This window comes from Halichoeres trimaculatus, unplaced genomic scaffold (genome assembly GCF_033239565.1).
Source record: "Halichoeres trimaculatus isolate MK-OKI-2021-1 unplaced genomic scaffold, fHalTri1.1 fHalTri1_scaffold_18, whole genome shotgun sequence".
Classification (NCBI taxonomy): domain Eukaryota; kingdom Metazoa; phylum Chordata; class Actinopteri; order Labriformes; family Labridae; genus Halichoeres; species Halichoeres trimaculatus.
In genome coordinates this window covers 5,393,937-5,416,004 of record NW_027437196.1, presented here as the reverse complement: position 1 = coordinate 5,416,004, position 22,068 = coordinate 5,393,937, and the positions used below count along the sequence as shown (strand labels likewise).

The window sequence follows — 22,068 nt, the reverse complement described above, 5'->3', positions numbered from 1 at the left end:
CCTTTAAAGACCCAGTGTCCTCATGTGTCAACATTACATTTTTGCCTCTCATTAGGGACACTGCCCACATCATCTTTTGGTGAAATCACAACATAACATCCATTTTAGTGAAAAAAAACAACAACATGTTTTAGTACAATTACACTATCAACAAACAATAAATAGAAAACTTATAACACAAAAAGTCAAACTCCCAGTACAAAGATCAAGTTTAGTTATGACTAGAGTTGGGCTATACTGGGAATTTTGGTATCAATCTGATACCAAGTAAATACAGGGCCAGAATCGCTGACACTTAAACTGCCACCAAAACTGATACTGATAATTACACCGATACTGACAGTGATACTGATACTGATAATTACACCGATACTGATACTGATACTGACACAGTTACTGATACCAATACTGATATTGATACTGATACTGACATCGAAACTGATACAATTACTGACACCAATACTGATATCGATACTGACACTGATGCTGATACCGATACTGAAACCGATACTGACACCGAAACTGATATTGATACTGATACTGATACTGACACCAATATTGATATTGATACTGACACCGATACTGAAACCAATACTGATACCGATACTGTCACCTATACTGACACTGATACTGACACTAAACCGATACTGACATAATACGGATACTGACACCAATACTGACACTGATACTGACACTAAACCGATACTGACACCATTACTGACACCGATACTGATACCGATACTGACACCTGTACTGACACTGATACTGACACCAATACTGACATTGATATTGATACCCATACTGACACCGATACTGATACCATATAAATACTGACACCAATACTGACACCGATACTGATACCATATCAATACTGACACCAATACTGACACCGATACTGATACCGATACTGATACCATATCAATACTGACACCAATACTGACACCGATACTGATACCGATACTGACACCGATACTGATACCATACCGATACTAACACCGATACTGACACCAATACTGACACCAATACTGATACTGACAGTAATACTGGTACAAATAGGATACTAACATTAGTACTGACTAATTCCGATACTGACATCGATACTGATACCAATACTGACACCAATACTGATACTGACAATAATACTGGTACCAATACCGATACTGACATCAATACTGACTAATACCGATACTGATATTGATACTGATACCAATACCAATACTGACACAGATACCTTTGCAGTGCTGCAGGAAATTAGTGCAGCATCTTTCCAGCTAACTGCCATATGCCCAATTTTGGTTCATACCAGGACTTGAGTCATTAACTCTCTGGATGCTGAGCCCAAGTCTCTGTGGACTGAGCTACTGCCGACCCCAAAGTGTGTTTACAGAAGATAATGATGTTGGGAAATGGTCTGAACTGTCTTTACGTGTGCAGTCTCCCAAGATTTTAAAATCTTGATGATTGTTAAAGTTCGTGGCCGTCTCCTCCTTTATGGTTATTTGACTTGTCGAACATGTAGCGGCCTTTTGATATTATCACTTCCTAAAATCAAAACTCAAAATCAAACCGGCCCCAAGGCACAGGGAGAGTGGACTGACAGACGATTGAACAAGCCGCAAAATTTGTTTACTTTCTTATAGTTGTGTTTCTGGGAGGAGATTGAATACTGTTAGATTTTAGGGGGAAAAGTTTAAGGTTGAAACTTGTTAAAATAAAAATGTTGAGGGCCATTTTCAGAGACTTTTTCGAGGATGTTTGATCCAAAGTGTCTGTTGTTGTTCAGCTTCCTGTCGTCTCTGTGGTCTCAGAGGATCGTTGAGTCAGGCTCAACCTTTTCCTCCACACCTACTGCCCCTTGAACTCTGATCCCCATATCAGTGTGTGTGTGTGTGTGTGAGTGTGTGTGTGCTGGGTGAAAAAGCACACACACCCACAATGTCAATTAAGCACACCCAGGATAGACTGTGTTTGCTGGAAGAGCCATTACATAAATATATAATCAAACACACACAGTATCTACATGAAGCAGAGCCAAGCCCATTAGTCAGCTGCCATGGGAACAAGAGGGTGAGTCAACTTTGCCCCGCGCAACGCATGACAAAAAAATTACTCACACCTCACACTGCACTGGAAGAGCAGGTCCTCCTGAAACACACAGACACATACACACATGCAGAAACACACCCGTCCACTTACACTCGGGGGCAAACGAGAGCATGGAAGATCTGAGGAATGAGTGACAGAAGCAGATCTACCACTTTCTGTCTTCCTCAGACTTCCTGTCCAGACTTCCTGTCCCAACACATCCAGTAACAACATTACAACAACCTCCCCGCGCCCCCACGGCCGCCGCGGCATTTCCCCACAGCTCTTACAGCAGGAAGGTGGCAAACATTACAAAACCACACACGCAAGGCGAACTTTCTGCAGACTCCACCACAGGATTAAGTTCAAGTGTTGAGCTGTGTGTTTGTGGTTCCTGAAGAAACCGATCATCCAAACAAACAGGAGCCAAAAGATCACTCCTCATAAACTCCTGCAGAAACATCCAGAAGCTCGTAAACGGCTTTATTTCAGAGACTCCCGCTGAAGAAACAGTCTTTGTTTAGAAACTCAGCCAACCTCTGACTGGCTCCTGGGTATTACCACAATCAGAGCACAGAAAAAAAAACACTTTGGCCGATGTTTGGAAGAGTTTTGGATAGAGATGTGAAATTGTAGGAGAAGAAATCGATAGTGAAGTCAAGTGTAAACAAAAGTCTTCACCAGGAGAAACGAGCTGCAAATGGAGAAATGGAGAAATCTTTAAAAGCCAAACGACTGATGCAACATCTGCTCTGCAAAAAAATGAAATGTTACAAAGTGTTTTTTTCTTATTTTCAGTAGAAAACGTGTTTTTTAGGCTTAATATGAGCCACATTCACCTGACCAGTCCAAAAAAATGTCTTGTTTCAAGTTATTTAAAGACAAAAATGAGGTCTAAATTGCTTTGAACAAAATAAAAAATCAATAAATGGAACAAGAGAAAAGTGGCTTGTATTAAGACATTATTCGAGCAAATTTTCACGAATATTTTTCTTGTCCCATTGGCAAATTTTTTTATTTGTTACAAGCAATTCAAACCTCATTTTTGTCTTTAATCAACTTGAAAGGAGATTTTTTTTTACTTTTTTTTTTAATTTGCTTTTTAATATATAAAACATAAACATGTAAATTATACATTAATGTTTACAAAGTATCGACATATATAGAAGGGTGATCAGTGCCAGTTTACTGTATAAATTTAAAATTAAAAAAAAAAATAGAATAAAATAAAATATAAAAAAGAAAATAAAATAGAAAATAAAAATAAATTAAAATAAAAATAAGAAAATGAAAAAAGTAAAATAAAACAAAAGAAAATAAAATAGAATAAAATAATAATAATAATGATATAATAATAATAACAATATGTAAATACAATTGGACAAGACTGAAAACATTTAAAAACCCAGAAGACCGCAACTAATACTCAAAGTATGTGTACTTTGAGTAAATGTAGTCAATCTATTTTGTCCATTTTTCTTGAAATTCAGCTTCTTTAAGTCTCAGCGCAAAAGTCATTTTTTCCATGGTGAAAATCTCCTGTACAGTATTTATCCACTAAGCATGGCTGGGGGGCCCAGGTCTGAGCCAACTTCGCTCTATTGCTTTATTTCCAGCTGTCAATAAAATTTAAATTAAAAAATGATGATCCTCCTTCTTTACAACATCAACAAAAAAGCCCAGGTACATGTAACTTAAGTCAGAGGAACGGGGTATTTTAGTTTCCCGTACAGTGAATAGATGTCCAACATGGTTTAATCTGCAAACAGTCCCATAAAACATTGGTGTGGTTATCACCCACAGTGCCTCATTGCCTCCAACACGTTTGCTGACTAGACAATTGTTTACATTTAGAAGATGGAGTAATGAAGGAACAAATAATGTCCTGATGAGATGCTTTAAGCTCAAACAGAGCTCAGATATAATCTTGTGTGTTTTTTTGCTTGTATGCACCACATATTGTTTCGAAAACTGCATTGGGTTCATTTCCTTCTTCCTTCACAGCTCCAGACCTGTCTGCAAGATGCCACCGAAGAGAACTGAGTCTGTGAAGGTCTTTATAGTAAAGAATGAAGGATTTAGGAAGAATGTTCTCACAATGGAGCGATGCTGAGTCATACCAAAACATAAATCCTTAACAGAAGTCACCTTTCACTCAGGAGCTTTAGAGGAAGAGGAGGAGGAAGCAGAAAGATCAGCACCTTGTGATGATTTAACCTGTAACTGTTTGTTTAGAGCTGACTATTTGAACCTAAATGACTTCACTCCTCTAACTCTACGTTGAGGTGACGATGCATTCTCTCAGATTTCAGGGGAAGACGAGGTCAACCACTTCCTCTTTTTCAAACACAGTAATAATAAACACGTGGTTTTGAAATAAGTGAGTTTTATAAGGTTTATATCAGACGAGATCATGAGACGTGCTGGGAAGAGGGTGACTTAACTTCGTAAAGGTTGTCAGGGGGTAACGATGGACGAGTCTCAGTTTCACTGTAAACAGTAAGTCACACAGAGGCTTCACTTTGCATTCCAAAGAGGAAACAGATTGTCTTGATCTTTTTGGTGATTAACGCCTCTTAAGAGAGCAGAAATAACAACAGCATGATGCGGATTAGTGAAAAGTCAAAAGTCAAGCTTTGTCAGGTCTGTCCTCAAGAGAAGATGCCAGCCTCCTGATTGGTCGATACGATTGTGGCGGTGTGTGCCAAGGGACAGCATCAGGTTTAGATAAATGAAGCTCATGTGGAAGCGCTAAAAGCCAAAAAAACAGACTTTGCAGCCTGGATCGGTAAACGGCTTGGGGCTTTAATGCTAGTTTTGCTATCAGCACACACTAAGGGTGATTTTTTTTCTTACTCTAAAGATATTAGGATCATTTGATTGTCCAATCAGAGACACAGCTCAGCTCATGTGACTGACGGGCACCCGACGGGTGACATCACAGAGACTACGTTCAGGTTTTCAACAGTCTATGGTTTTAACCAGCCAAGGGGGCACTTTAGTGTACTTTAGGTCCCACTTTAGCACAGTTTTTCAACAATTGGGGCCCACCACTGTCTGATACTACAGACAGAAACCAGATCACTTCTCATCTTACACAGAATCTTCATTTGTAAGTCACATCTGTAAACTTCACTTAAGCCACGTTTCCACCAAGCAGAACCGGTTCGGTTTGTCTCGGTACGGCGCGCATTTTGCAGCGTTTCCACTGACTTATCCCGAGACAAATCCCCAAATCACCGAGACGAGCTGTCCCACTTTTTGGGACCCTTTGGTATGGGTGCCAGACTGAACTGATCCGCTCTCGGTGGGTGGAGCTGCAACCCTGCAGACCGTTGATTGTTCAAAAAAATCATCACTTACCCCGACAGTGGCTGCATTTCTCCTGGCGGCACACAGACTTCTCTGAAACAAAGCTTGATCACGCTTTGTATCAAAGAGCTACATGCCAATCACAGAGAGGACGAAATGCTGAATGTCTTCCATCGTTGCTCTTTGTTTACTGTGTCGCGTTTTTCTTCTTTGTTGGATTTATTAGCGGGGTAAATTGTGTCGCGCTGCTACGGCGTCACGCTATTGTTTAACAGCTGCGGCTTTCAGCATCCGGCTTACACGCCGCCTACCACGAGAGGGCACAGTTTGCTGTGGAAACGCAAACAGGATCAGGCTTAACTGTACCAAACCGAGCCAAACCGTACTGAACCGAACCGGACTGCTTGGTGGAAACGCGGCGTTAGGCTCCCTTCAAGGGTAAGAAGCTGAAACAGAAACTGAAAAAGAAAGCTGGAGGACATTGTAACGATGAACTGCCTGCTTTTGCTCTCCACACTGTTTCTCCAGCAGACACCTGATTGGTCTGTAGGGATGTCCCTATCTGATCGCTACCGGCGTCCAGTATAGCTAGTTTTGGAGGATCGGGTTAGCATCGGATTTCATTACATGATCGGGACTGAAACAGTTTTCATGTGTTTTCAGCACAGTCACGCTTTACGGCTGCTGTAAACCAGCACTTTTGAAGTGTTTCATCTTGAACTTTTGAATATTTTTTAATTATTTTGTAAAACTGAGTTGTATTATAATGTTAATCCCGACAGAATGTAAGACAGTGTTTCATAGTTTGTTAAATTGGTGATGTTTATCTCTTTGTACGCTGCACTTTCTTGGTTTTGAATAGGGCTGGGTATCGCTAAGATTCGAGACTCACGATTTGACTCGATATTGATTTAAATGCTTTGATTATCGATTTTCATGCCCCATGTGGTACATCACTTCACATTTAGGAGCAATAAAACAACCCAAATGTCAGACTTTAAGGATCTGGCTTTATGCTGCTGCTGCTGCTGCTTTGGCTGCCATTTTTTTGTTGTTTGGTCACTCGTGGTCCTCGTCCACACAACGCTAATAACACGCACACTCCCCCCATTTGCCAGGAAGATGAATCGATGCAGAGGATTTGCTGAATCGATATTAAATCGGGCGATGCATCAAAACATATCATGAAAAAATTGGATCAAATTGGAAGTAAAAAAAATCTGTATTGGGACATCCCTATTGCTCTGTACGCTTTTGCGTCCCCAGTTTGAACTCTGCTTCACTGCACACTGCCTTCAAGATCAACTTTTATGGACAACACTAAATAAAAGTTTTTAAATAGTTCGTATTCATGACACTTCTGCATAAGGTCCCTGTTCCTTCTTGAGTGCATTCACAAGCTGATCTAATTTTACGACAATTTTTTCCACACAACAACTGAATAAATGCTCCTAAATCCGTTTAGGAAACTTAATCTGTTCCAAATTAAATCAAAAGGATCAGTTTCAGGTTTGAATGTGTGTCTGGGCTGCCTTTACCTGGAGCAGTGTTTGGAGTCTGTCTCACCAGTGAAGGCAGATAAATCCTGCCAACAACTCAGCATAATGTTCAGCGCTTTCATAATTTCACCACCCACAATGCAGTGGTTTGAAAATGACTGTATGTTAAAGGGAAACCTGTTTCACTGTTGATAATGTAGAAACACGTGGGTTAAAGAGTAAATGTTAAAACAAAATTCAAGGCAGAGGAGAAGGAAACAGAAGCAGAGTGAAGGTTTTGATGTTATCCACTGAAAAGAATGACGTTTTGGAAGAAGTGGCTGTGTTTTGTTGTGTTTTTGTTGTGTTGTTGTGTTTTGGTTTGTGTTTGTTGTGTTGTTGTGTTTTGGTGTGTGTTTGTTGGGGGCGTAAACCGTGTGCTGATCTGTCAGATTTAGAGGAAGTGGTGTTTTTTTTAACGCAATCTATCGAGGAGTGAAAAAAGGAAGGAGCGAGCTGTGACAGGCCAGCTGTGTGACACATTTCAGGTCCAACCCGTTTCAAACCTCGTCCTCCTGATGAGGAATCAGGAAACCCCCAAGCCAGGGTTTGGCGCCGTGGATCATCAGATTTTAACCCCACAGACACCTGCGCGCTCTCAGCACATGGCTGCTGTGACACTGCAGTCCACCCCGCAGCAGCAGCAGCAGCAGCGGCAGCGGCAGGATGCTGAGCGACCACTGCAGAGGACGGATGCCTTCACATGCCAAAAGACACCCACGCTGACACCGCGTCACCTCATTAATCCTCCGCAGCGCTAATTACGCTCAAAACTTTACCCACATCACTGATTATCACGCTTTTACGCACCAGTGCTGCCACAACACGAGCAAACTTTACCGCGCAGTGACTCAGTTAAAGCATCAAACACACATCATGACAGAGAAAAAGCGAAGCTGAGGGTGAAAAATGACTCCTGATGTTTTCCTCTTACCTCCTGACGTGACGTGAAGTGACAGCAGCTGCTGCTCGGACTGAGCGGAGACGCGTTGAACCGGTGACCAAATCCAACAGGCTGGTTATCACAACCGTAATGATTAACAACACGGCTTCCGGTTGGATTACTTTCAAAATAAAACACACTTTGAGACGATCTGGTCCGAAAGGTAGAATTTGACTAAAATGCGACTTAAGAAAAGGCTGATACACCTTGTTCGTGTGTTGTTTGAGGTGAATTATTTAAATAACTCTAAATAAAAAAATAAAATAAAATAAAATAACATTGAATAAAATAAAATTGAATAAAATAAAATTGAATAAAATTAAATTAAATTAAATTAAATTAAATTAAATTAAATTATATTAAATTAAATTAAATTAAATTAAATTAAATTAAATTAAATTAAATTAAAGTAAAGTAAATTAATTAAATTAATTAAATTTAATTTAATTTAATTTAATAAATAAATAAATAAATAAATAAAAGTTTTCCACTACTGAGTCGAGGGACTTCAGGGTTTAAAATAAATCTTAGAAATGAACCAACAAAACAAAATGTGTATAATTAGATATAAAGTGTTAACATTCATCAAGGATTTGCATTTCAGTATTTTGGTTCAGGCTATCTAAAAAAGTAAGTAAAGCTGACAAATGGTGACTAATTTAGTATTTTGACATGTAGAAGAAGTTAAATTACCCAGCAGAAGGCTCCCTTTGGAAAAAAAAAAAACAGAAGGTCTGTACTCCAAGCTTGAAGGTTTGAAAAAGTAAACTTTGACAATTGTTAGAAATGTAGAGATGGATTAGGATCCAGATTTATATATAAATCCTCATTTAAACATTGTCATACACACTTTTTTTAATCATCTCAGACAATAACTTCAAACAGAAAGACTTTGTTATTGTCAGTTTTTTTATGTAACCTTTAAAATTGTGTCAAAATAAAATGTTTATTTTTCGAAAGTAGAAAAATGTGCAACAAGAAGTTTTGTAAATCAGAATGCAGTCAATTCATTATGAATGTATGTGGGTTTTTCTTTCTTTCTTTCTTTTTTTTTTTTTTTGAATGTGTGTATTTCTATGTTGATGTGTGTATGTGTGTTTCCAAATACTTTGATATTCTTATTTTATTTTATTTATTCTTAACCAGTGATGTGTGTGGATTTATGTTGCATTGTTGTTGTAAAAACAGAAAATAGTGTACAAATTAAATATTCAAAAAATAAATCTTGACCTTTTCAATAAAAAGACAAGAAAAGTTCTAACAAAGTATAATGTTTTTCTGAATTTTTGTGTCTGAAGTAGGTCAGAAAATGGAAAGGATGCAGAGTAAAACAAAGAAACATCATCACAGCCAGGCACAGACAGAAAAATACAGAGGAGGATTAGGGCAACTGAAATTTTTTTTTAAAAGAAAATAATAAATTAAAAAATGAAAAAAAAGCCTTTTTCTGATAAGAATTAAAAATAATAATTAAACAAAATAGAAAAAAAAATCTTACTTTTTTCTCAGATTTCTCGGAATAAAATAGTAAACAAACAAAAAAAAATTGACCCCTTTTTTTAAAATAAAAATATTGTGGCATTAATCCTTATCAAAAGAAATATGATAAAATTCATTCGCCTCATTTTTAAAGTCAGAGGAATATAATGCTGGCCACAGTCACAAAACTTAGCCGGGGCTTTTATTTTGAAGTACAAATCGCCTATTTCCGGTTATACCTGCTTTTCCTCTCCGACTTGATTGAACTGATCGCAACCAGCAGCTTCCTCTGATAAACCCCAAACCACGCCTGTAGCCTTCTGTGGTTCTTCACAGGAGAGAAACAAACTTAACCTGCAGGAAGAATTTGTTTTAAAAGATCTGTTTCATACTTAATAAATAAAAAAACTCATGTAAAAACAAAACTAACATGATTTCAGTGAGGAGAGAAAGTTAGACTCTATGGACCTCCATAGAAACTTTGATCCCTGCAGAGAAAGTTACATCCTGATTCATAAACGCAGACATAAATCTTTGTTTCTCTGCAGCGCTGCAGCAGCTGAAGAGAATAATCAATGTGTCAGGATGTGAGTGTTTATGTGGGAGGAGAGAGAGGCAGTACAGGGTTTCAGACTCAATCCATATCCCTGATCCTGATCCTGGCTCTGCCACAGTTAAACAAACCTGGGAGCTGTGGGTGTTCATCAGCCTCTCACTGTTTCACCTGCAAGTTCAGAGAATTTAGATGAGTTCAGTAAACCCACAGAGTAAAAAGCTACGGAGGCCCGGAGGATCAAATGAAACCAGAAAGATCAAGAATTCTTAGTTTCTTTGTTTACAGACCAGATTCTCAGATTCTAGTCTTTGAGCTCAGACTCCTGCAGATCTTATCAGACCTGATACATACACACACACACACACACACACACACACATGCGCGCTCTGATCCTCTAATTTGAGCCACATCAGCAGCCTCCACCATGATATACAGCTGCCATTAAACCTCTCTGCTATCACACACACTCCACCCAGCTTCTCTGAGTGAGTTAGTTTTACAACATTAAAGGAGCAGTACGCCTATTTACTGTGGCCTTTAACAAAATAAGAAACTCATGACATTCTCCAGAGCTGAAATAAAAAGACATCGAGCTTTGACGTTGAAGAATTAACTGACGCTTGAGTCCTTTGTGTCTCATTTACATTCTCACTTGCATTGACTGATAACGCCTCAAAAATATGCAAATTTTATTTTACGATCACAGATATGACAACTTCTTTAAAGGACCTTTTATACAACAGCTTGTATTTCACGTTTTAAACTTTTTGATTTGAAGCATCTAATACTTGTATTTTTTCTGCTCCTGAAATAACTTTAAAATCTTTGGACGTTTGTTTGTTTTGAGATCGTTTGACTTAAAGCTATGGTCTACAACTTGAAGCTAGGTAATCATTATTAACACTGTTTTGAGGCTGTTTTGGTCCGATGGTCCGATGTACGCAAAATAAAAACCAAAAACAACGAAAAAATCCATTCAGTACATCAGCTGCTTAATAATTGACCAATCTGAACCATCGTTTCCCTCATTGCGGATTTGTGCATTAGTCCATCCAATCCCCTGTCTCCCCTGCTTCGCACCGTCATGCCCATGGTCCCACCTCGTCCTTCCCCACTACCCCTCTCACGTCAGCTAGCTGCTCAGCTACAGAAGCGTCATGGAGCCAGAGAAGACCGAAACCAGGAAGCTGTTACTGTTACCCTCCACAGGGAAGGGAAGAAAACAAAAAAGTTTCAAGGAAAAGGCTGAAGCAAGGAAGAATTATGAGTGATACAGGTGCCAACAGAGACTGAATATTGGAGAAATAAACAACCAGTGGAAAAAGCTGCAGAGAGATTTGGGACTGAAGACTGACGCTGAGACAGCTGAGTTTCTGTTGAACAGGTAATGACTTTGTTTACCACAGTGGGAGATGTCAGCTGAATAACTCTGGTTAGTCTGAGCCTGTACTGGCTAATGACTGAACGCTGCTGGTCAGAACGGGTCGGCTCTGTCAATAGATGTTAGCATAAGTTAGCCACACATCTTTAGCATTGTAAACTGAACTTGAACACGGAGGGGAGGGGTGAGTGAGGCTGCGTTTTTTCAAATGTGTCTCATCAGCCAAACTGGGTTTCAGATTTTAGACCATAGCTCTAAGTTGTATTCACACATGCACAAATTTCTCCAAACTTTCCCCAATTCAGCATATTCCTGAACATGCATCCTTGCAGAAACAAATAAAATGGTGCAATGGATTTAAACATGAAGTTCTTTAAATTTCATCAAATTTTTCCAGAGTGCATGTGTGAAAGAGGTTTGAGGTTGAGGCTGGGAGGTGTTTTTTTTTTGTTTTGTTTTCTTCTTCAGGAGACCAAACTTTCCCCCAGTGGAAGCAGATGCAGAGATTTGTCTTTGCAGTCACAGAAATAGATTTTCCCATATTCCTCTTTCATTTTAAATCCAAACACTTAAAGAAATCTCTGTTGTTTGAAAATGATAAAATATACTTAATCCTAGACTACTTGCATTATGCATGCTTAAGGTTTTGCAAGACTAATGGGGATGAATCATCCTGAGCTTTTAGTCCACTCTCAGCATAAAAATTTCATCACCTGTCAAAGTCACAAACAGCTGCAGGACGTTGAGTGTCTCCTGTTGGCTTCTGCTCCACAGAGACGCGTTAATGACTGTGAGCGGCTTCAGAAAACAGCACGGAAAATAAACTAGAGAAGTTGCGTTTCCTTGCAGCAAATACGTTGAAATGCTGAAGCTGAAGAATAAAAATGAAAAAAAATGCGATAAGCAGTGAACCAGAGCTGAAAATGTGGAATGGAGAAAAAAAGAAGCAGCAGAAATAGGAAAAAAAAAGTACAGAGGTTAAAGTAGCAGTAGTAATAGAAGAAGAAGTAGTAGTTTGAGAAGTATAAGCTGTGGGGAAAAGTTGTATGAAAAGTGGAGCATGTAGAGTAAGCCAAAGAGGGAGGTATGGTATTATAAGTAACTGAAGTAGTGATGGAAATATCAGTATGTGAGTGCATGTAAAGGTCTGGGGTGTGTGAGTGACAGAGAGAGCACACACATGTGTGTCTTTATTACTAAATGTTTTATTACTAAATGTTTTGATTAGTTAGTATAAACAGCTGTGTGAGATGAAATGTTTCCATGGTAACCTGCTCGTTGGGCTGTGAAGAGCTGCACCTGCTTAATAACTTCTGAGACAGAGTATGAACAAGCAAAACGTAGGGTCTGAATTTTCTAAAGCTATGGGACAACCATGAGGTTTATCAGAAAAACTATTACGTCGTGAGAATCTGGAGACTCTGATGAACACAAAGATGTGTTTTACAAGTTGTTAGAGCCAAAAATGAGCACAGGAGAGCGAGATAGAGATGCAGTCACAAATGGAGCTGAGGTGACCAAGTGGATCAAAATTAACATTGCTAAAGGTTACAGAAAAATGGGGTCGTGTTGTGTTGTGTCGTGTCGTGTCATGTTGTGTCATGTCGTGTCATGTTGTGTCATGTCCTGTCGTGTTGCTGTGGCCAACAAATATTGGACTCCTTCAAATTGCCACTTCCCCCTTCAAACATCACATCCCCTGATACATACAAGAGACCAGGCCAAGGGTGCACCAGAACCCTAGGGAGGATTAATAAATACATTTTTTGACTATTACCTACCTAACCTTTTACTTCCCTTATACCTATACTCTAAACCAGATCGACTTTTTTGATCAGATCAAACTTTAAGGTTAAATTAATAACAGACCATAATACTTAAACAAGTCCTAACAACCAAACCAAAACTTACACAGGAGTTTTCAACTAAGACCAAGTCCTACTCAGGTTACCAAAAAACTACTGAAACCAAACATTTTTTTTTTTCAATCTTAAATATATATATATAAACACCATTAAAACTTAAGTTCACAAATGTCTAAAAGAAAATAATGTAGAATAAAATGAATAAATAAATAAATAAATAGATAAAATGAAATTAAAGTCCAGTAATTAAACTGTGTAGAGGTGAAACCCAAACAATAATGAAAAGGATACAAACAACAAAAATAATTAAGTAGATAGATGATAAAACTTATGATAAGGATAGTAAAGGCATTTACAAAATTTAAATAGCAATAATAATTTTAGCTATCGTAAAATAATCGTGGCAAACTAGTTAAATGCTTTAAACATAATTATTATAATAATCACTTTAAAGCAAAACACAAAACTGAGATAAAAAAAGAGTCATTAAGCTTAGAAGTCAATAAAAAAGAGCGTAAATAAAATAAATTTAAAAACTAGAAATTGGGTCAAAGGTAAAAGCGACAACACGACATTATATAAAAGCAAGACAGGAGGTGTGTGAGATTTATGCTGTTCATAATAATATGAATTATATCGGCACAAACTAAATCGTATGACCGATAAAAGGGAGTATAATGCGTTAAACAACTCATGTCTTAAACTTCTTCCCATAGTCGTCGGTTGTCAGTGAGGGGAGGTGATCATCTTGACTCAACAGAGCATCTTTGTCAGACGGTACATCTCGCGAGAATCCTGTGCGTCACGGGATAATGGCTGGAGATCGGGGATATTAGAAGGTACTTTTCTGCTTTTATTTACTTTATTGTGGTTGAAAAAATGCTGCTGGTATTAAAGTATAATTATGACAACCGAAGCGTTTGCACGGTCGGTCGTTAAAATCAGGGTTTCCAACATTCTGTGCCAACTTACGCCGACAGCGCCGGTACAAACCGTCGAACCTTCGAAATAAGAGCTCAATGTTTTCCGCGCGTTTTACAACTACGTAAACAGTTAGCTTTAGCTTCACGCATTATACACCCCTTTGAGACTCTAAACGACTACAAAAGCTATTTCAGGGGCTTATATCCTTCACAATAGAGTCTTAAAGCCAAGAGGAACCACAGCGAGCATCAGAGGTCATTTTAACTCATGTACGACACCGCTGTTAGCATTAGCATGACTACAAGGCCTACTGTGTAAGCAGGCGGGAGCTTTTATTTTCCAAAACTGTTTCTGCATCTCACCTGTCAAGGCTGCTGATTCAGAGAGTTTAATTCAGCGATTAATACCTATTACTGTGATAGACCGTAGATTAAGCTTTATGTGTGACTCATGCTTTTATGAATTCTCATTTTCATTCGTAATTATCTCCAACAGACTAATCTCCGATCTAAAGAGTTAAAGAGGAGGTGAAGCAGACTCATTACTGAGCGTAAGTTTCTACTGTTATTAAATTATTTACTTAACAATGGGGAAAAAGTCTAACACAGTTTTACTGTTCTTTGATGGCAGTTTTTAATACATGTTATTTATTTAAATGAATTATTGTGTTTTTTTTGTTTTCTAGCTCTATTGGATTTTTCACCTGGTGAGTAATAAAAACACAAAGAGCTGTTAAATGCTAAAATTAACCTGAATCATGTCTAAATGAAAGGTTAGTTTCTAACACAAAGTCTTATGAGATAAGAGAAGTTCATACATAGATTTATTATCAGATGTACTTGGTAAATCCTGCCATGCACTGTTCAATAAAAAACAAAGTTTTCCTATGAGGGTAGAGCAGTCAGTCTGTGAGGAAAAGAGTGATCTGTTTGAGAAAAACGTGGGAAAAAATACATAAATTTGATGGCATCTGGCACATTTGACTTTCACTGCTCCTTAATAGATATACTGAAATTATAATTACAGATTTTCTGAGTTTGTGAGCCAAATTATGGAGCTTTAAAACAGAAACTTTTTTAATTATCAAAATTAGACCACATACCTTTAAATTAAATATTTACAGCTTCAACAAGATGTACCAAAGTGCCTTTGAGTGCATTGTTTTGTTAAACACAAAGTAAACTTAATAAGTCCTGTTTTAGTCAATGTATTGCACCTGAATTTATCCTGAAAATAGAAAAATGATGTATGAAGCTTGATTTCAAGTTCAGTTTTTTAAAGTTACAATCTTCTAAGGCATGTAAACTCCAGCGCCCCCACAGGATGATTTCGCACATTAATAAATTTGTGATTTTTTTTTTCTTCTCATTGATTCAAACTGGCATGCAGTGGCTCTAATACTGACTGTTTGCTCTTCTTCTCTCTATAACCAGCTGCAGAGATGTCTAATACTGTCAGTCATGGGAAGCTGCTCCTGCAGCGTTTACATCAGCAGCGGGAGATGGACTTCCTGTGCGACATCACCATCATGGTGAGAGACGTGGAGTTCAGAGCTCACCGTAACATCCTGGCGGCTTTCAGTAAATTCTTCTCTGCCAGAGCCGAGAAGGGTCAAGACGTCACCACTTTGGACCCTGAGAAGGTCAGCAGATACGCTCTGGAGAAGCTGCTGGAGTTTATCTACACTGGACACATGAACCTCAGCAGGTAAAACCCGGCCGAGAGAAGGTTTTAAGCCTAAGGTGTTTTTTTTCCCAAAACTTCCCAAAATCAATTCTGCTTTTTATGGTTTCAGCACGAGACAAGCAGCTGTGCGTCGAGCCGCTGTGTTCCTGGGGATGCCTGAGGCCATCAAGTACCTGGAGGTGATCACCCACTTGTCTGAGCCTGAGACGTCCCAGTCCGAGGCCGATAAAGAAGCTGGTCTCTCTCCTCCCAGTCCAACCTCTCCTGGCAGCCCCAGCTCTCCAGTTCCTCTGTCCATCGCCTCCGTGGCAGGGGGAGACTGGCAGGAAGGGGAGGAGGGGAAGGAAGATGAAGCTATGGATTTCTACGATGTAGAAGGAGAAAGAAGTGATGAAGAGTTCAGCCTCACCACCCCACGGAGAGGACAAGGAAGGAAGAGAGGCAGGAAGCCAAAGAGTTTCAGCGGCGAGGAAGCAGAGCCCAGCGGCTCAGCTGACGGCACAACCAAGATATCAGGCTACAGGGGGAGGGGGCGGGGAAGAGGAAGAGGCAGGGGGAGAGGACGAGGAAGAGGGAGGGGAAGTGTAAAAACAGAAGAAGAGTCAGTGGAGGATTCAGACACCAGTTTGAAGGATTTCGGGGACACATCGGCGGACTGGAGCCCCTCACAGGAGGAGGATGAAGACAATCCAGCGAAGAAGCCCCGACTGGGCCTCAACGTGGCGCGGAGGGGTCGAGGTCGAGGGAGGGGGCGGGGCAGAGGGAGAGGCAGGGGGCGAGGCAGGAGGAAGGCGTTCGAAGACGATGAGGACAGCGGCGGTGCGGGGAGCGATAACAACAACGAGGAGCTGGAGGAGGGCGAACTGGGAGACCGGTCAGAAATGGACGATATGACGCTGTCGTGCACAGAGTGCAACAAACTGTTCAAAGACGCCAGCAGCCTGCGCAGACACGAGAAGATCCACAAGGGGCTGAAACCGTTCGTCTGCATCTTCTGCTCCAAAACTTTCAGGCAGGCGACGCAGCTGAAGACTCACCTGCGCATACACACAGGTGAGAGGAGGGATCATTTTTAAACAAACAACAGAAAACATGAGTTATTTTGATGTATTTGAAGCATTTTATTCTCTACAAACTTCTAACCCGGTCCAAACACTTCCTGACATGATCTGTATGACTATGGTGCCACTATCAGCTACGTGGTACCATCAAACCTCCAAAATCTTATGCTCTAAACCAGCTCAGATCACTTTGCATCTCATACAGCCATGAACTGAAAAACTATTAAGGGAAGCAGCATCTGACATGGTTCACAAGGATCTGACTTCATATTTGTGCAACACACAGACACGTCAGATGTTTAAGCATTTAAGGAAAGGGTAGATCAGCAACTTCCGTCTTCTTCTGGGTAAAGTCACTGGATTTAAGTCATTTCTTTGCAGCCATTACAGCCTGTTTGGCAGGAACCTGCAGGAAAACTTCCTCAACTTATTGTTTTCATGTGTCGACACAAAAGAAACACGTAGAAAAAAAAAAGCCCAGGTTGAACAGCTTTTGGAAATCTTCATCACAGTTTCTTAGGGTTAGCTACAAACAGTTCAATACGTCCAATTATTTACCTTCTGAGTTATTTACCTGTCTCTGTGTCTGATGTTCGCTGCAGGAGAGAAACCGTTCAACTGCACCAGCTGCGACAAGTGTTTCGCTCAGAAGTGTCAGCTGGTCGCTCATCGCAGGATGCACCACGGGGAGGAGAAGCCGTACACCTGTGAGCGCTGCGGCTTCAAGTTTGCTACCTCATCAAACTACAAAATACACATCAGGTACAGGTTTATTTCACTTGTGCTGCACATGTCTCTGAAACCAAACAGTCTCCGGATCTCTGCAGATTTCTTGATATTTTCTTGATTAGAAAGTGCGGCAATCAGAAATCATCTCAAAATTTGGGATTTTGCATGAATAAAAAAAAAATCAAATAGAGCTCTATCAACAAATAGGATGAAAAAGTTTTGATTGTCTCATCTTGTAACTTAGGCACAGACTCTGATGAGCTGTTTTAACTCTCTAGGGATTAGGGGTGGGAGAAAAAAAAATAATACATCAGGATTTTTTGTTTGACAATACAAAATCTGGATTTTTTTTCAAAAATCTGGATTTTTTTATTCACATTTTTTATTTCAATCTTTGTTTAAAAACTAGATTGGACAAAAGTTACCACTTTTCTCCAGCAGAGGGCGACAAGTTTCTTTTTGACTCACGTGATGTGAATTTTATGGGCTCCTAATATAGTCTGTAGACATTATTATCATCATCATTTAACTTTTTCACATGGTCTGGTGTAAATACAGCAAACTAAAAATTAGTGATGTGCGGATCGAATACTTCTGATACCAGCTGTCTGTGCTCTAAAATCGATACTTTTGATTCTTCAGTCATTTGAGGTCCTGTAAATCATGAACAGGAACACAGTGAAAAATCACCAAACTGTTGAGAACGTATCTGAATGATACACCGTTCTGTGGGAACGACTTTTTCTTCCGCCTGGCTAAGTGTGCATAAGTCTCCTCTCCTGCATAAGTGCAGCTGCCTGCTGCTTAGTCTAGGGCTGCAACAATTAGTCGACATAATCGACTCGTCGACTATAAAAAATAAATCTACGTGATTTTTGATAGTCGATGTGTCATATTATTGTTTTTAAAGTTGTTGTCATATGGTGAAATGAAATACCAGAGGGTTATGCTCATCTGTAACTTCAGTTCACTGCATGAGGTTCCAAGTTAACAGATACTTTTATTGGAAAAGATCACTAAGTTCATACGTGAGGAATATTGATGAGGAAAAATCTCCACTCCCAGAGAGCGCTGTGCGCTGACGGAGGCTCTGCATCTCCGGCTTGGACAGACTGACCGCTCCCAGAGTTTAGCGTCTGATAACGTGATTTAGAGAGTCTCCTCCACTCTCTGTCAGTTAATCAGGATCTGAGTCACAAACTAGTGTCAGAACTCCCCTAACTTTTGAAAAGAGAGGACATTTATCTGATGGAGCTCTCACTCTCAAGCTCACACTGCACCGGTAACACTCAGCGGGGAGGAGGAGGGGTGGAGTGCGCATAAGCGAAGTGCAAGTAGCCCATGTAGAGAAACTAAACTAAACTCATTGTCATGGAGAGTCAGGCGGGATCATACAGAGAGCAAAGCAAACCCCAATAAGCAAATAAACATTAGAAAACAACCCAAAGTCACTAATAAGCGGTCTGTCCAACACTGCGTAGAACAGCTTCATTTCCCTGTTACCTGCTTCATTCATTTTGAGATGTATTTGTTTTTGTTTTTTGTATTGTACTTATATTTTTTTATGTCATCATCAAGTGTATTTGATTAAATTTTGTACTGGCAATTTTAATTTTAGTGATTTAGTTTAATTTGAAATGCTATATATTTTTTGGGGGGGAAATTTACCACACATTACATGTATTTACACTACGTATCGGATTGGTATCGGTGATTCCAGCCTGAATCTTACTCGGGATTGGTTTGGAAAGGAAGTCGGTGGTATTGAAAATCACTACTAAAATTGCTGATATTGAAGAATCGCAATTTAAATTGAATCGGCCCCCAAAAAATCGCAATAGAGTCGAATCGACGGAATATTTGTCTGAATAAACAGGCCCATGTTTCAAAGAGCATCCCTGACTTGTCTTTATCTGTTTGTGTTTTCAGACTGCACAGCGGGGAGAAGCCGTATGTGTGTGACGTCTGTGGTCAGGCGTTCGCTCAGTCCAGCACTCTGACATATCACAAGCGGCGACACACGGGAGAGAAGCCGTACCAGTGCGATCTCTGCGGGATGTCCTTCTCCGTCTCATCTTCTCTCATCGCTCACGCACGGAAACACACGGGTGAGACCACCTCACTGCGTTCATTAAACCGTTAAAACAGGAACAAAAAAACAGCAACAAGAGTTTATTGTTTAAATGTGTTTGTGCTTCAGGTGAGACGCCGTACAAGTGTTCACAGTCGTCGTGCGACGCAAGTTTTGTGACGTCTTCAGAGCTGAAGAAACACATGAGGAGACTTCATCCAGGTGAGATCTGGTTTCTGAGGTTTGACTAAACTCAGAGCTGGTTTCACGGCTCAGTTGTTCCTCACGGCTGAAAATAGGATCTAATCACGCTCGCACTGTGCTGCCTCTTGTCCCTGCAGAGGGGAACAACGGGGTGCAGTGTCTGCTGTGTGGAAACCGGTTCGCCAGTGTGAAGAATATGATCAAACATCAGGAGAAGGTTCACGCTGACGAGGTGCGACAACACAAGGAGAGAGCCCGAGCAGGTGAGCACGTCATCGAACTTCAGTGGCTCTCGTGTTTGTTTCCTCTCTGTTTCCCTTCACTGTGATAACTGTCGTGTGTGTGTGTGCGCAGTCGTCCTCCTGGCCTCCAGTCATCCCGTCGCCTTCGTCCAGAGCAAACTCTCCCAGGAAAACAAAGGTTTGGCGTCCATCCCTGAAGGCGAACCCACCAACCCTGAACCAGCAACCCCCAACCCCAAAGTAACAGCCGCTACAGCCGCCACCTCCACAGACGCCCCCACCGACCAAACCATCATCCAGAACTTCAAAGCGGAGCCTGCTCACCCGCCAATCACCACCACCCCTGAGCAGGTGACCTTCGAACCTGACCAGGAGCAGACAATCAACTCGGATACGCTGCACGCTCTGGTGGAGCAGCTGCGGCCGCCGCCGTCTCCTGCGCCGGGCCTGGAGCAGATCGTCATCATCAGGACGGTGGATAACGCCGAACACAACCCGCCTCAGCAGTGATCGCTCTGATCACTGTCAACCTTCAGCCAGAGACTCTGAGGGACATTCAGTTATTTTGTAATTACTATCAGTGGTGAGGATTTACTTTCAGAAATCAGCAAATTAACTCACAAGTTGGACAAACTCATTAATTTGGAGCCAGAGACTGAGCCGTGGGGATCGGCTGATGAAGAAGGATGAAACGAGTTTTAGATCTACAGAAAAATTGTCACACCAGGATTTTTTTAACCTCTTTCTCTGTTCGGTTGAACTGTAGCAACTCATCGAAGAGAAGTCTCAGATCAGCATCACATCAAATATCAGTCGTGTTGTTTCAGCGTGACGTGATAGAGCCTCGTGAATTACAGCCGTCACGTCCTTTATTTATTTATGTTTTCTACATAAAATGACATATTTTAATCAGCTTCATGTAGGAAAATTTAAAGATCAAGTGGGTGTTTCTTGTGAATTTGTTAAAATCTTGAGTTTGTAAATCAGAGGAGAAGAAAACCCTGATATGAGCAGTGTTCCAGAAGAAATGGATTTAGTTAAAAAATCTTTGGCTTTTGTCTTTGTGGAAAAAACTCCAAACAGTCTTAACTCAGAGCGATGTGTCTTTTAATTTCTAAGCTCCCCTTGAAAAAGTAAAAGTACATTTCTACATCTTCCTGTATGAAACTATCTTTTTCTAAAGCTTTACCAAAACGCCTGAGAATAAAACGCTCTGACGTAGCTGGAGTTACTTTCCTGCTGTTGAAAGAATACTCAACCAAACACAAATTTTTAAGGATGTTAAACTGAGAGCCAGTATATCTCTTACTCTTTCTTTTTAATAGTTTATACAATTAACACCTGAATCACTAAAGCTATAATGTTAAAAACGTGATGGTGACCCCGTTTAAGCAAACATCCTCCTCTTTCTGTGTAATATAGTGGGTTATTTTTTTCTTAAAAGCAGCTGTTTTAGCAGAAGTATTAGAAATCTGCATTGTACACAGTGTTTGTCAGCTTAAAAGTAGCTGTTTTTTGATTTTTTTAAAATTTTTATTTGAATGTCTGCATTACTTGTAAAAAAATGTGAATCCCTTGTAAGAGCTCACTACTGTATAGAAACTGTACAAGATAATAAAAAGGAGATAAAAGGGGCCTAAATGGGTGTGTGGGCGGCACTGTTAAAATGCGCATGCGTCGACAAAAGCCGTTACCTCCTGTGTTTCATGTCTAATGTTTTAAAGCCGTTGATGATGAAAAAGACATTTATTTTGTGTTTCTAGCAAACTGAATACTTCATTTATTTACTTAATTAAGCCCAAGGGTGGGAATTTGCCGTCAACATAAACGCTAGGAAGACAACAACGTTTCCACGATCGTCGGTTGAGAAAATGTCGAGATTCTTCGACGATGAGCTTTGATAAAAAAATAAATAAATAAATAAATTTAAAAAAAAAACAGCGCCCTCTGGTGTTCGCAGGTGGTCTCCATTCCAGGTACTATCCAGGCCCA

General features: G+C 40.0%; 2 protein-coding genes across 3 annotated transcripts in view; one reads left to right on the top strand and one right to left on the bottom strand.

The window, feature by feature from the left end:
- Positions 1 to 7,982, bottom strand: part of pld1b (phospholipase D1b) — a 54,478-nt gene extending 46,496 nt beyond the window's left edge. Inside the window, exon 1 of the mRNA XM_074693494.1 lies at positions 7,870 to 7,982. The gene's annotated coding sequence lies outside the window, so the exon portion shown is untranslated. The remainder of the gene's footprint in view (positions 1 to 7,869) is intronic.
- A 5,949-nt stretch (positions 7,983 to 13,931) lies between these two features.
- Positions 13,932 to 21,797, top strand: mynn (myoneurin). 2 transcript variants are annotated; one of them, XM_074693982.1, is made up of 10 exons: positions 13,932 to 13,998; positions 14,579 to 14,633; positions 14,769 to 14,789; positions 15,517 to 15,790; positions 15,879 to 16,822; positions 17,433 to 17,592; positions 19,489 to 19,667; positions 19,760 to 19,852; positions 19,972 to 20,097; positions 20,189 to 21,797. In XM_074693982.1, the coding sequence occupies exons 4-10, from the start codon at positions 15,525 to 15,527 to the stop codon at positions 20,584 to 20,586; spliced, it is 2,166 nt and encodes a 721-aa protein (XP_074550083.1). In that variant the 5' UTR covers positions 13,932 to 13,998; positions 14,579 to 14,633; positions 14,769 to 14,789; positions 15,517 to 15,524; the 3' UTR covers positions 20,587 to 21,797. The 2 variants fall into 2 exon arrangements, with proteins under 2 accessions (XP_074550083.1, XP_074550082.1); XM_074693981.1 differs by lacking the exon at positions 13,932 to 13,998 and adding an exon at positions 14,026 to 14,397 and having other exon boundaries at positions 14,767 to 14,789.
- Positions 21,798 to 22,068: the final 271 nt, after the last annotated feature.

What these genes read in the sequence shown, in the direction of transcription:
- mynn (XM_074693982.1), top strand. Translation starts at nt 15,525, where the DNA reads ATGTCTAATACTGTCAGTCATGGGAAGCTGCTCCTGCAGCGTTTACAT. An exon ending in GGACACATGAACCTCAGCAG is followed by an intron (nt 15,791 to 15,878) that starts GTAAAACCCGGC and finishes TTATGGTTTCAG; the next exon opens with CACGAGACAAGCAGCTGTGC. An exon ending in CAAGGAGAGAGCCCGAGCAG is followed by an intron (nt 20,098 to 20,188) that starts GTGAGCACGTCA and finishes GTGTGTGCGCAG; the next exon opens with TCGTCCTCCTGGCCTCCAGT.